The following is a 15,249-nucleotide window of genomic DNA, read 5'->3' as shown; positions in this document are numbered from 1 at the left end:
GGAAAGGGAAAGATTGGGGTGGAGCCTGAAGTAGGGACAAGAGGAGAAAATTAATACGGATGAAGTCAAGGCAGATGGGACAAGAAAACAAGAAGATAAACAGTAGGTGGGAAGAAAAGGCCACGCTGGGCGGAGGAAACTGGGTTGAAGAAAGAAGAGGAAAAAGGGGCACAGAGCATATGAAGAATGCAGTCAAGGAAGCCTGGGTATGGAATCAGAGATGGGAAAAAGATATATTTTTATTTTTTGACCATGCCCAGTGGCATGCTGGATCTTAGTTTCCCAACTAGGGATCAAACCCCTGCCTCCTGCAATGCAAGTGCACAGTCCTAACCACTGGATCACCAGGAAATTCTCAGAGAAGGGAAGACGAAGCAGATAATGAAGGAAAGGGTGAAGGATGAGAGAAGCGCTGCAAACAGAAGGGAGAGAGAGAAAGAAATGCGTCTTAAGAGTTCAGAGCGCAGTTGCACTCGAATGGCAACATGTGGAACTCGATTCATCCACCCTAGATGAGGGACTAGCCTCTTTAACGAGAAAGACCGCGGAGGCAGTAGTGATGGGGAGAGGCTGGTAACTATCTGGGGGCGAGGCGGTGCGGAAGGGTCACTAACCGAGGAACGCGGCTCCGGGACACAGAAAGCCTGGGGAATGCAGGATGTGCCCGGATGCTGGGCCCAGGGTTGGAGGAAGGACGCAGGGCTGAGTGGAAGCAGGAGAGCGAAGGAGCACACGGAACCGGAGGGTTTGGGGAGACCCTGGTGCTGATTGTCATTGGGTGGGGGTTGCGTGGCGGCCACTCAGTGTGTGTTACGGCCGCAGAATCACCCTGGCTAAGTCGTACCTGTGCTTTTCTCTTATTTCCTAGTCTCAGAAGTTGCAGCATCAGAGGCTGATGGGTGAAGAGCAAATCTTCGAAGGGCACTTAGAAGCTGAGAAGGGTGGCAGGCGATGGAGAGGGCGCGCGCGCGAGCGAAGGCGCCTAACATGGGCTAATGGAAGGGCCCAGCACACGACGTTGGCTCCACGAAAGCCTTCATCCATTCTCCGCCTGGCTGCTTCCCAGAGTGCCAGCCTTGTGAAAGGGGCATCGCTGCGAGCCTAGCCAGGGCCGACCGCACCGGGATGCGAGGTGGGATGCAGGGGCGGGAGCCAAGGCAGAAGGGGCGGACGCGGGGTGGCGTCTAGCTCTCCATAAAGGGACCGCGGGGGCCTCGCTCTCTTCTGCGCTGGTAGCGGCCACCGGCAGGGAACGCGGCGCGATGTCTGCTCGCTGCCAGCAGAGTCCGGTGCTGGCAGGCAGTGCCACTTTGACCGCCCTGGGGGCACTGGTCCTGTACCTCGCGAAGCCCTCCGGCTACGGGAAGTACTCGGAGAACCTGACGCCCGCGGCTGTCCGTCTGCCCGCCCGCGCCGCCTGGTTCCTGCAGGAGCTGCCCTCCTTCGCGGTGCCCGCGGGGATACTCGCCTGGCAGCCCGGCTCCCTCTTGGGTCCGCCTGCTGCTGTGCTTCTGGGCCTCTTCTGCGCACATTACTTCCACAGGTAGCGTTTTCCCTTGAGGGCGCGGAGTGGAGCGCACCGCCAGGCTCCCGGCGTCCGGGAGCGCAGCGCGCGGGGCGCCTGGAGGATCGCAGAGGGGCAGTGCGGGCGGCTGCAAGGAGCGTGGAGTGCGGGGCCAGGGGAGCGTCCGGCAGCGCGGGGCTGCGGGCCGGACGCGGGCTAGTGGAGAAGCCATCGCGGGCAGACGCCGCCTCCGCTCTCCGCGGCTCCGAGCGCTTCTCAGGTGCGCTGCGAATCCTTTGACTGCGCTGCCGGAAGAGCGGGGCGGGAGGCGCCCTGGAAGGCTCGAGCTGGGCAGAGCTCTTGGCCCGGCGGTAACCTCTCCGATTCCGCGCGATCGCGTGTCACCTGTGGCGTCTCGTTCCTTCTTCACCTTTCCTTGACAGGGTGCGGGCGGGCTGGTTTTGAGGTCTTGAGGGAGCCCAAGTATTGGCATTTCCCGAAGGAAATGTAGCTCAGAGGCTCTGGATCAACTTATCTCGTTAGGGAGATGGGCAGAGCCAGACTTAAATGGTGGGAAAGAGAATGCAATGGGAACCCACGGGCCTGAGGAAGAGTCCCACTTCTCCGGGCCCATGGAAAAGGGACCGCGCTCACCACCAACCCGTTTCATGTTCCCCTGGTACGTAAGAGTGAATGAGTTGAAGTTAACTTAGAGCCCAAATGGTCTTCTGGATGAAAACAGTCCCAAGTTCAGGAGAAATTTACCTCTGGTCTGAGACGGAAAGAAGGAAAGAAACCAAGGGATTTCAGGATTTGGAGAATGACTGCTCAAAAGAGACTCATAGGGGAAGGAACAAGCGCTTGATTCAGTTGCCCACCATGCCTAGTCATTTGCCTCCTGCAGTCCCATGTAGCCCCGTTGTAACCTTGTGAGGTCTGCATTTACTGTGCCCATTTTATAGACAAAGAAACTGAGGCTGTTTAAGGTTAAGTGGCTGAATGAAAATAATACAGCTAGCGCCCAGCCAAATTAAAATCTAAGCCTGCGAATCTCTGTGGCTCAAGACCCTCCCACCATGTTACACGGGTAGATACTCTGTAAGGAGAAAACAGAATTCATAGACAGAGAAAAGTTGCCAAACCAAACCAAGAACTGGAACAGAAGCACAGCCTTTTTTGAATAGAAAATTTATGGGATCAAAAAATCAAGGAAATCTAGGTTAGGCATTAGGGTAAACAATTTGTCTCAAAGCTGAAAGGCATGATCCTCTCTCATAATAGATTGTGAGGGAAAAGCGATGCCTCATTTTGGGAAAAGGAAGTGTAGAAGAACAAGTTTTAAACTGTCTTTTCTTATAACTTTTTCTTATCCTCTGGATCTTTTTTATTGGTTAAGATTTAATATTTATGCAATTTTAACTGAATTCTCACTCTTTTAATAATTATTGCCAAGCAACCATTTTATAAATGGTTGTCCTTTCTGGATTTTATTTTACCCAGATTTAAGTGGTTTAGTTTGCACAGAAAGAAAGACATTAGATGCAGAAGGCTAGAGACCAGCTTTTGACTTCACTTGTTTTCTGAAAGCATATTTAACAGAAAAAATGTGATTTTTATCAGAAAGTTACTTTTAGCACCATAAACAATATTTTTATGAGTTCATTTCATCTTACAGTAAAGTTTAGTGTTTTCTTACAATCCTTTTAAAAAAGAATTTTAGACTTGCTTTTAAAGCCAAAAGGTACTTTTCCTTAATAAATTGTGACAAGTACATTAAAAGAACCAAGGAAGTAATTACTCATAAAATGAATATCGACATACTGTTCATCTTATTCAGGGGAAATTTAAAATGTAAGTAAAGGATTTGGGGACTAAGTCTGCCTGCAGGAAAATTCCCACTGAAAACACAACTCTGTGTGAATGAGTTTTCCCTAAGGAATGAAGATGTGATGTTTTGTGCATCATTCCCTTTGTGTGAACTCTTTGTTTGAGTCCATTGGACTATTGAATCTGTTATCATTTTGAGTGCTTACAAGGGGTTACTCCAAGAACTATTTGAGTTATTTATAATCCTTATACCATCCCATTAAGGAAGTTCTATTATCACTTCCATTTTGCAGGTGGGAAACTGGGGCCAAAAAATGATTAAATAACTTGCCCAAGGTCACACAGTAAGCAGGGAGCTAGGATTTAGATCCATGGAGTTTGAATCCAGATCTCAGGCTCTTAGCTACCATGATAAACTGTTTTATATTTGCTCTTGCTATCTTGTTCTTGCCCTTTAAAAAAAATATATTTAGGTTTAAAGTTATTTTTTAAGTTATAAAAATAATGAATATTTACTATAGAAATTATGGAAAATACAAAAGTAGAAAATTTTCAATAATTTCAGCACCTGAGTACATTAATTGTTAATGTTTTGGGACATTTCCATCAAGGCTTTAATTTTTCTTGGTAGATTTTTATACATGCTTGCTATATGGAATATATATAGATTTTAGTTCTACCTGAGTACTGTCCATAATAAAAATTTTCCACATTATCATGGACTCTTTGTAAATATCATCTTAGTGGTTGCTTGTTATTTCATTTATCCTAAAAACAATAATTTATCCATTAATTTATAGCTTTTGAAATAATTTAAATAATTTTTACATAGAAGTTTTATTAAATGGGACAATTTGTCTTTTTGTTTAGGCTAGGTTAAATAAGGCTATGATGTACATTATTGCATCCATTATTTTTTCAGAAGTCAGGACCATTTTCTTAGCCAGGATTCCCAGAAGTGGTTCAAAGATATGAGCATTTTGGCTTTAGGCTTTAGAAGTCATTTGGGTTGATAGTGAGGACACATTAAAAAAAAAAGCTCCAGACTGTCTTGGTTTTATCCTGTCCTGTGCATAGCTATGACACAGAGAATATGATGAAGGGAAGAGTGTTCACAAGAAGGTTGGTTGATATGTGGCTTAGACTCTTTTGCAAAATGTCCTTTGGGGACTATTCAGAAAGCAATATATCCCATAGGCTAGAAGGTGAAACTCTTTGCACTTTTCTCCATAGAAGGATGACATAGTAGAATGTGAATTTCACAAGGGCAAAGGTGTTTGTCTCATTTGTTCATTGCTGTGTCTTGGTGTAGAAAGTGACGGTACATAGCTGGTACTCACTAAAATTTGTTGAATGCATGAATGAACTCTTCTTCTGACATCAGTAAAGGCAGTCAGAAATGTGGGAGAGCTAGCAATTACTTAGGAATCATTGCTGAGATTGCATGACTCGGTCAACTCAGATCATTCTCTTCCCTTCAGAATCTATTGTTGTGGATATTTGGATGGTTTAACTACGTGAAAATGACTGCTGTGTAAGCATGTTGCCTAATCCCATGTCTAAAGTTGCTCATAGTCCAAATTTTCTCAGCTCTTGTTGACCTTGATTATAGCCTGGAATAATACTTTGCCCCTACTCCCTGATTGATCATTTTCTCAACTTCCTGTGGTGTTTCATGCAATAGTCATCACACCACCTAAGCCTGGGGGAAGCTGAAGTTTTTTTAAGACTTGGGTGTGACCTTGGTGCTTAGATGAAAAAGAAAAATCTATTTTCAAAAAAAAAAGAGATTTTATTTTGTAAAAAGTTGATGGCAATTTGACCTTCCATGAGGCATGTTCAGAAGCAGAGTGTAATGCACACATTAGAATCTATTTGAATTTGGAGAGAACTTTTCTGTAGTTTACATGCTGAAACTAAAGATGTTTTCTATTCAGCCAAGTACAATGATGGCTTCAGTAAGAGGTCTTTTTGCTCGATTGCTTAGTTCATCCTCCAGAGCATGAATCCTCCATCCTTCAAGACTCAGATCATCACTTCCTCCAAGAAGCATTCTCTGAGTCCTTTCTCCTTTTGTAAGTCAAGATGTGGTACCATTCCTTGGGCTTTCATAGCAGCCAGAGTGGCCTTCCATGAGGCACTTCACACCCTTGATCATAATTCTCTGTTTTAAAGAAATGTCACACCTGTCCAGGCTCCTCATTCTATAGAAGCAGAGCACCGCAGAATTCAGTCAATTAGGGCAGAGAAGGGACTGGAACTTGAGTCTCCTGTCATGCCCTGCCAGGGCTTCCCCAATCTCACGACCTTCACATGTCTCCAATATCCAGAAGTAATCAAACCTTGTGAAGGAAATTAGTGATTGGCTGAAAATCAGAACGATGATTAATGTGGCCATTGGAAACCATCTTAACAATTCTCTCCTCTTATACACTGAGAAGAAAGGCCCACACAGAATAAACTGAATTCTTGTGGTCACTTAATCATGTGTTAAGGACATTCATGAGGCATAATTTGGATCAATTAAGATTAACTGAGAGATTCTTTAAACTGGGGGTCAGCAAGCTTTTTCTGTAGAAGAGCTAGATAGTAGCTATTTTAGGCTTTGCAGTCATACAGTGTCTGCTACAGGTACTCAACTCTGCTCTTGTAGCATGAAAACACAGACAGTATGTAGAGAAATGAGTGTGGTAATGTTCCAGTAAAACTTCATTTACAAAAACAGGTAGTGGGCTGTATTTGGCCTGTGGGTCATATTTTGCCAGTTCTTCCTTAAGAAAACCATGAGTAACATAGCTTTACATTTAGTTCTCTGTTAATTCTATCATAAAATTGTGTTAAATCCTGTATAAAAGCAGTGGACATAGTCTAGGAAAATTCTGCTACCTTTTAATAGGAATTTGGTAGTAAATCTCATTTTCTGAGGATTCCTGGGTTCCAAGTCCTTTATTTGAACCTTTGTGGGAAATAGTAGGAGTCTTGGAGTTTACATTCTAAATGGGGTGACATCATAAGCACATCTGAAACATATACAGCTATGTTTGCCAGAGATGTAAACAAGTTTTAGAGATCTTGACCACTTTTACTACACTGAAGAAGGGACCAACTTCTTACTCATTTAAAGTCTAATTTAATGTCACTTAAAAAGAACAATCATGATAAGGAAACAGCGATCCAAGTTGGTGAAGTGATGTGCATGAAGTTCCATGGTGAGGAAGGGGCAGAGTGGGGCTTGAACTTGGGTCTCCCAGTTCTTTATCAGAGTTCCATGAGCTCAGAACTGTACTGGGCCCTAGGGGAACACACAAAAGAAGTACAATAGCTGGTCCTTGCCCTCTGGGAGGAAGGCAGCAAAATGCATCATGGTGTGTCTGACACTCCACCTGGTGTGAAAGCTTGGTGGTGGCAATGTCAGTGTGAGAGGCCCAGGACAGGTGGGAAAATGCAAACTGAGGGACATGTCACGCTACTGAACGTGCTGAGGTCTCTGGTGCCCGTCTGAGTGTGCAGATGGGTGGGTGGGTTTTGAGGAAGCCCAATTAAAGACACCCCTCTTCCCCACCCAAGTTCATATCAACTAAGAGACCCAGGAATTAGGCAACTAGAAACAAATTACCACCCTTATTAGCGGTAAAGCTTATTTGGGTCAACATAGTTTCCATTTTGAATCCTAACATTGCCCCTCAGAAATACTCAGCAACAATGATGACTGAATACCACAGTGCCTGTTCTGGAAAGACAGCAGAATGAGAGAAGGCCTGAGCTGCAAACATTCCTTGAGAAGCCCTGCTTTCAGATTTACCATTTATTTCTCCTTTCCTGAGGGGAAATAAGTGAGGGAGAGTGGAAAGGCCAGAGGGACACTCAACTGAGGGGCCCTCGTAAGCACGAGGGGCAACCTAAATATTTTCTGTTACCAGATAGACCATGAAAATTGTCTACCTGTTGATTTTTGCCAGAGCCTGGCAACTTGGTTCTGGAACCTGGGACACGTCCCATTTTGCTTTTTGACTCCTTGCCACATATGGCAATGGGGATGGCAAAGGCTGGATGCAAGATGTTTGAAAAGTTGCTGCGCTCAACCCAGCAGCCTTTGAGAAGACTCAGCTTAGCATGGGAGTTCTAAATTTTAAAACCCTCTGAACTGGGGCCAGCAGTGCAATTTGTCTTCCATTTGGTTATGGAAGGGGAATAAAGGAAGGAGAAACCAACATTTATTGAGCTCTGGGTGTTCCTGGAATTATGTTATGTGTTTTATATCAGTTATCTCATTTTGTCCTTGAGACAATTGCTGTTTTAATGTGATTTCACAAATAACTGTGCTCTGCCTGGTTGTGGTGATTGGTGGGAGTGAAGGGGAATGATGAGCCTTTAGCTGATCCTCAAAGGATGGTCTATTCCCAGGATTGTGAGTGGGAATGAGATGTTTAGTCAGGAAAGGGGGTTGTTTGGTAACTTAAAAATTGCCCTATGCACCATATGTGCTCCGTCTTAGAATACCTCTCCTCTTTTTAATATAAAATTTCTTTTTCATCATGCCATAATATCTGATCCTACTATCCAAGCTTTAAATCAGTTCTGGGCCATTTTCAAGATTCTCCCATTATACTTACTTCTTGTTGTCAAGGCTGATCCTAAAAGTTACTGTGAAGAAAGTAAGGCCATTTGCTTTTGACAGTTTTCTTATTTGAAAATGAAAAATCCCAAATCCTTTTCTGTATGCATTCTTTATGTCTCGCTCCTGCCTCTATCTGTCCTCTTTCAACATCAGTGCTTGGTCTCACTTCAGTCTCCCAGTGAATGTAATTTACTTACTAAAAGTTATCTATCTGATAAACAAATCTAAATAGTAGTGTGTTGGGTCCTTTGTTTTCTTGTTATTGAATTTTGAAAATTCTTACATATTCTAGATACAAGTTCTTTACCAAATATGTGCTTTGCAATTAGTTTCTCCTGGTCTGCATAACTTATCTTTTTTCATTCTCTTAACTGTATCTTTTGAAAAACCGAGTTTTTTAATTTTGATGAAGTCCAGTTTTTCTATTTGTTTTCATGCAACCTAAGAAACCTTTACGTAGTCTAAGGTCACATGGATTTTTCTGTTATTTTCTTATAACAGATTTATTGTTTTAAGTTTTACATTTTTGTCTATGACCTATTTTGAGGTAATTTTTATATAGGGTTAGCAATATGAATCAAAGTTCTTCCTTTTGCATATGGATAGCCCATTGTTCCAGTATCAGTTGTTAAAAATACTTTTCTTTAACTAATGAAATTGCTCCTACACCTCATGATATGAACAGATACTTTGCTAAAGAAAACATATGAATGGCAAATAAAAACAGGGAAAGATGCTCAACATCATTAGTCATTCAGTTCAGGTCAGTTCTGTCACTCAGTTGTGTCTGATTCTTTGCAACCCCATGGACTGCAGCACACCAGGCCTCCCTGTCCATTGCTAGCTCCTGGAGTTTACTCAAACTCATGTCCTTTGAGTTGGTGATGCCATCCAACCACCTTGTCCTCTGTCGTCCCTTTTTCCTCCTGTCTTCAATCTTTCCCAGCATCAGTGTCTTCTCCAGTGATTCAGTTCTTTGCATCAGGTGGCCAAAATATTGGAGTTTCAGCTTCAGCATCAGTCCTTCCACTGAATATTCAGGACTGATTTCCTTTAGGATGGACTGGTTGGATCTGCTTGCAGTGCAAGGGACTCTCAAGAGTCTTCTCTGACACCACAGTTCAAAAGCATCAATTCTTCAGTGCTCAGCTTTCTTTATAGTCCAACTCTCACATCCATACACATACACATACACATACACATACAATCTCACATCACATAATGTGATCTCACATCACATTAGTCATTAGGGAAATGCTAATCAAACTACATGGGATATCAGTATGTTTCCATTAGAATGGCTACAGTAAAAAGATGAAACGTACCAAGTGCTACTGAGGATGTGGAAGACTAGAACACTTAGACATTGTTGATGGGAATGTAAAATGGCAATCTCTTTGGAAAACATTTTGAAGTCTCTTAAAAAGTTAAACATAAACATAACATGTGACCTGCCCATTCCATTGCTAGCTCTTTTTCCAAGCAACATAAAAGCATATGTTGACACAAAGACTTGTATACAAAGGCTTCTAGCAGCTTTATTTGTAGTAGCCAAAAACTGGAAATCACCCAAATATCCATCAAAAAATAAATGAGTAAACAAACTGGTATAGCCAAATAATCAAATACTACTCCACCATAAAAATGAATGAACTATTGACGTGAGCTACAAGGATGAAGCTCAGAATAATTATCCTGGGCAAAGAAGCCAAGCAAAAAGAGAGTATATGCTTTATGACTCCATTTGTATACAACTCTGTGAAATTCAAACTCATCTATGGAACATGAAGTACATCAGTGGTTTCCTGGGGACAAATGGAGAGACAGGAGGATGAGATTATGAGGAGTATGAACAAAATTTTGGTGGAGATGGATGCGTTCTTTATTTTGATGTCATGACGGTTTTAAAATTTATGAAACTGCAAGCTTTAAATATGTGCAGTTAATTGTTAATCATATCTCGATGAAGATTAAAAAAACTATACATAGACCTATGAAAAAACTGTGTGTATGTGTGGCTTTGTGTCACTGAGAATTGTTCAAACTTTCTGTGAGGCGATGCTTAACCAGAGCTGAATAGCTGTTCACTTTCTTCCCCCCAGGAATTTCACTTGGGGAGAATACTCAAGGGAAATTGTCCAAAAGAAAGAAACAATTTACATAAAATTATGGTGTTATGGTTCTCAACTGTAGAATACTGGAAGTTACTTAAATGCTCCACTATTAAGGGCTGATTATAACTAATATGATTGAATATTATGTATACTTCAAAAATATTAGCTTCTTTGTTCTGTGTCTGTGATGAAAATAAGTTTAAGGTATAAGGTGATTTATGAAGAAGTAGTGCAAAATGAATATGCTCTGAGAAATCTCCATCAACACTTATGAATGAATATATTCATTAAAGTGGTGTGAATAGCTGATACTTGTGGTTTATGGGATTTGCATGTAATAATTTCAAAGTGTTTAATTGTGTAACTTTCACTATACCTAATAGAAGGAATAATACTGACATTATGAGCTTTTAAGTTACCTTGCTAACTACGTAATTAAATGCCAATAGAGATCAAGACATTTCTACAAGAATGGATAAACACAAGGTCCTACTGTATAGCACAAGGAACTATTGGTATATGCAATATCTTGTGATAAACCATAATGGAAAAGAATATAAAAAAGAATGTATATATGTGTATAACTGAGTCACTTTGTGGTGTACAGCAGAAATTAACACAACACTGTAAATCAACTATATTTCAATAAAATGATAAAAGGAAAGATATTTCTACAAATAAGCATTGCTTTGAGGGGAAAGTCACCACTACATGATCTCCCCCACTAAGCCACTATGACATCACTAACTTCTGAAATTGTCATCTTTCTTTCTTTTTTTTTTTAACTTGTAGTGGTTTTTGCCATACATTGACATGAATCAGCCATGGATTTACATGTGTTCCCCATCCCAATCCCCTCTCCCACCTCCCTCCCCATCCCATCCCTCTGGGTCTTGCCAGTGCACCAGCCCTGAGCACTTGTCTCATGCATCCCACCTGGACTGGTGATCTGTTTCACACTTGATAGTATACATGTTTCGATGCTGTTCTCTCAGATCATCCCACCCTCACCTTCTCCCATAGAGTTCAAAAGTCTGTTCTATACATCTGTGTATCTTTTTCTGTCTTGCATATAGGGTTATCGTTACCATCTTTCTAAATTCCATATATATGCGTTAGTATACTGTATTGGTGTTTTTCTTTCTGGCTTACTTCACTCTGTATAATGGGCTCCAGTTTCATCCACCTCATTAGAACTGATTCAAATGAATTCTTTTTAATGTCTGAGTAATATTCCATGGTGTATATGTACCACAGCTTTCTTATCCATTCATCTGCTGATGGGCATCTAGGTTACTTCCATGTCCTGGCTATTATAAACAGTGCTGTGATGAACATTGGGGTGCACGTGTCTCTTTCAGATCTGGTTTCCTCGGTGTGTATGCCCAGAAGTGGGATTGCTGGGTCATATGGCAGTTCTATTTCCAGTTTTTTAAGGAATCTCCACACTTTTCTCCATAATGGCTGTACTAGTTAGCATCCCCACCAACAGTGTAAGAGGGTTCCCTTTTCTCCACACCCTCTCCAGCATTTATTGCTTGTAGACTTTTGGATAGCAGCCATTCTGACTGGCGTGTAATGGTACCTCACTGAGGTTTTGATTTGCATGAAATTGCCATCTTTCATATTGACCCTTTGAGTTAGGGTGTTGAAGATTCCTTAAAATGCAGTTGTGTTTAAAGTTGTTCTCTATTGCTCAGCTGCTCAGTCTGTCTGACTCTTTGCGACCCCATGGACTGCAGCACCCCAGGCTTCCCTGTCTTTCACCATCTCCTGGAGCTTGCTCAAACTCATAACCATTGAGTTGGTGATGCCATCCAAACATCTTGTCCTCTGTCATCCCCTTCTCCTCCTGCCTTCAGTCTTTCCCAGCGTCAGGTCTTTTCTAATGAGTCAGCTCTTCACATCAGGTGGCCAAAGTACTGAAGCTTCAACTTCAGCATCAGTCCTTCCAATTAAAAGCACAGATTTTTGTAGTTTGGTTGAAATCTATCATATTGCTATTTGTTTCTATTTGTCTGTCTGTTGTTTGTTCCTATTTTCCCTTTATCTTCCATCTTTTGAATTGAGTGTTATTTTATTCCATTTTATATCACCATTTACTTTCTAGTGATATTATACCACTTCATGTATAGGAATATGAAATAATATACTTCCATTTCTCCCCTGTTGACCTTTATGCTATTGTATTTGTTTTACTCCTACACATGCCATAAGAAGCTTCAACATATTGCTCTTATTTTTGTTTAAAAAGTCAATTATCTTTTAAAGGGATTTAAATGATAAAATCATGTATTTCCCATTTCTGATGTTCTTTACTTTTGAACGTTGATCTATATTTCTATCTTATATTATTTTTTCTTTTGCCTGAAGAATTTAACTTTTTAGGGCCATTTTTTTTTTCATATTTTGAATATCTGAAAATATCTTTATAGCTCCTTTGTTTCTGAAGGTATATAATTCTAGATACAACATTTTAGATTGCAGCTATTTAGTTTCAGTACTTTAAATATGTTGCTCCAAATAAATAAATAAATATGTTGCTCCACTCTTATCTTGCTTACATCATTTCCGAAAAGAAACCTGTCTTCTTCCTTATCTTTTTCCTCTTTTATGAAACTGTCTTACAGATCACTGATGCTTTTATCATTTTTTAAGATTTTTTCTCAGTGTGTTTCTTTTGGATAGTTTCTGTTGCTATGTCTTCAAGTTTACAGTCTTTTATTCTGTGATATCTTGTGTGTTGTTAATCCTGTTTCCATCACAGACATTGTAGTTTCCATGTCTAGAAGTTCGATTTTGGCTTTTTTTTTGCTCTTTTCTATGTCTCTACTTAATTTTACGTACACATGAAATACAATTATAATAGCTATTTTAATGTCGTTGTCTGGTAATTCTAACATCTGTGTTTTCTTGCTTCTTTGCATGCCTGGTCATCTGGACGGAGGAACTTGGTGCATGTGGTCAGAAAGAGTCAAACGTGACTGAGCAACTAAGTATAGCACAGCACACTGTACCTTGCTGGCTATTGCATATTTTTGTATTCCTGTAAATATTCTTGAGCTTTGTTCTGGGGTGCAGTTAAGTTACTTGGAAGTAATCTGGCCCTTTCAGATCTTGATCTGATTTTCTAGGTACTTCTAGAAGAGTGCTAGTGCAAGGGCTAATTAATTCTCTCCTTTGATCCAAGGCCTTTTTGAGTACTCTACCTAGTGTCCCATGTATTACAAGTTTTTCATTCTGGCTGGTGGTAATGGGCTCTATTCCTGGACCATTCCAAATGACATCAGAATCCCTATAAAACTGGGCTACAGTAAAAAGTCAAACAGCTAGAATTGAAAACCACAGTTTTGTTTTTGCAAACAATGAGAAATAAAGGATACAAAGTTGTAGCTTAGAGAAATGATGTATTTGTGTCCAACAGTGAACATGTCTTGTCCTTAGCTCACCTTAGTAAGCTTGCTGAAATTTGTGCTTCAAGATGAAAACCACCCAATGTCACAATTTACAATTTGTTATTTTGCTCATGATCATTTATCATGAGTGGCTGAGCAGGTGTGTTTACACAATGCCAAAACACACACCAAACCTATCAACTTAAAAAGAAGAGATAAGCTGGTTATGCAAATTAATTGATTAGTTACTCAGGTCAAGAGATCCATCTGGGTCTATTAGTACACTAAGATCTTGATCTTAGGCACAAACAAACGAATAAGTGAATAGGGTCAGTGGTCTGTAGCCTGTCTCTTGTAGGAGGTTGTCCCTCAATGATAATTACTCTTCCATCACTCAGAAGAATCCTCAGTTTCTTAAAACTTTGGTAATTAATTGGATATTCAGACTGAACTTCGATTTTGATGTAGAGGCAGAAAGAAAGAGGAAAATTGAATGAATGAGCAATTCCAAGTTCTCTCAATACTACCAGGTCAAAAATATTAAGAGATAATATAAACAGGAAACTTAAAAATGGTGTACTATGTTTTAGGTCTTCATGAGTTGGTCATCTCAATGTTTTTCATAATTTCAATGTATCTATCGGATCATGACCACCAGATAATTCACACCAGAGGACATTTGCAAGGGGTTGACATTGGGACCTATTTGTCCTAGAATTTTTCCCATGGTACAACCCTTATGGAAAATGATCAACCATTCTACTGCAGGGGAAAAAAAAGTAGTTTTATTGAATTGAGCCCCTTAAAAAATACTAGATTTTGCAGTCTAATTTCTCTGTGTGTACATTTGGAGAAACCAAAACATCTGGTCACTGCCAATTTGAAAAAGTTTGTTAAATTTGCCAATGGAGGTTATGAAGTCAGTGGTTTTTAATCCTGGCCACACATTGGAGTCATCTGGGGCGACTCTTGAGTGCTGCCAATGCTCCCAATCCTATGCCCGTGATTCTGAGTTATTTATATTCAGCGTGCCTCTTCACCTTTAGCATTGGGTGATTTGAATATGCAACCAGAGGTGAGAGCCTCCAATGTAGACAAATCCCCGTGAAACTGGCATTTTTTTTCGTATAGTGAATGCAATAGAGCAAAGTACTCAAGAACATAAACTCTGGAAATAGTTCCAACTGGACTTGGATCTCAACTATGATATTTCATAGCTGTACCAATTTGGGCTAATGTAATCTCACCGTGCCTTAGTTTCCTCGTCTGCACAATGGGGATAATCACAATATTACCTATTTCCTAGGGTTGCTGTAAAGATTAAATGAGTTAATATGTGCAAAGTACTTAGAACAGTACCTGGAGCATAGTAAGCACTGTATAAATACTAGTTGTATGTGGTTCTTTGCTGGCAGTTCCCTTACAGGATGTCTGAACCAAAGTTAATTTCAGTGACCTAATACTACTCTAACAAGGTGACTAGTTCCCTGTAGTTGCTATAATAAATTACCACAAACCGGCTGGCTTAAAACAACAGAAAGTTTTTCTGTCATCACTCTGGAGGCCAGAAGTCAGAAATTGTTTTCTCCTGTCCTTTTGGAGGCCAGAATGCGTCAGATGGGTTCCCTGTGGAATCTCTAAAGGGAGATCCTTCCTTGCCTTGTTCGGCTTCAGCAGCTGCCTGCATTTCTTGGCTTTATCTATGTTCCATCTTCACATTGCCTTTTTCTCTGTGTATCTTTCTTCTTTTCTTCTGCTCCTTTCTTGTGTAAGGATACACATGATGGCATT

The 15,249-nt window shown here is 40.8% G+C and overlaps 1 protein-coding gene across 1 annotated transcript in view; it reads left to right on the top strand.

The window, feature by feature from the left end:
* The first annotated feature begins 1,262 nt into the window (after positions 1–1,262).
* The window catches only part of SRD5A2 (steroid 5 alpha-reductase 2), a 48,534-nt gene continuing 34,547 nt past the window's right edge, over positions 1,263–15,249 (top strand). The window contains exon 1 of the mRNA XM_070473067.1: positions 1,263–1,543. Within this exon, the coding sequence (XP_070329168.1) occupies positions 1,263–1,543 (281 nt within the window). The remainder of the gene's footprint in view (positions 1,544–15,249) is intronic.

This window comes from Odocoileus virginianus, chromosome 2, assembly GCF_023699985.2.
Source record: "Odocoileus virginianus isolate 20LAN1187 ecotype Illinois chromosome 2, Ovbor_1.2, whole genome shotgun sequence".
NCBI classification, from domain to species: domain Eukaryota; kingdom Metazoa; phylum Chordata; class Mammalia; order Artiodactyla; family Cervidae; genus Odocoileus; species Odocoileus virginianus.
This window is presented reverse-complemented; position numbering and strand designations above follow the sequence as displayed.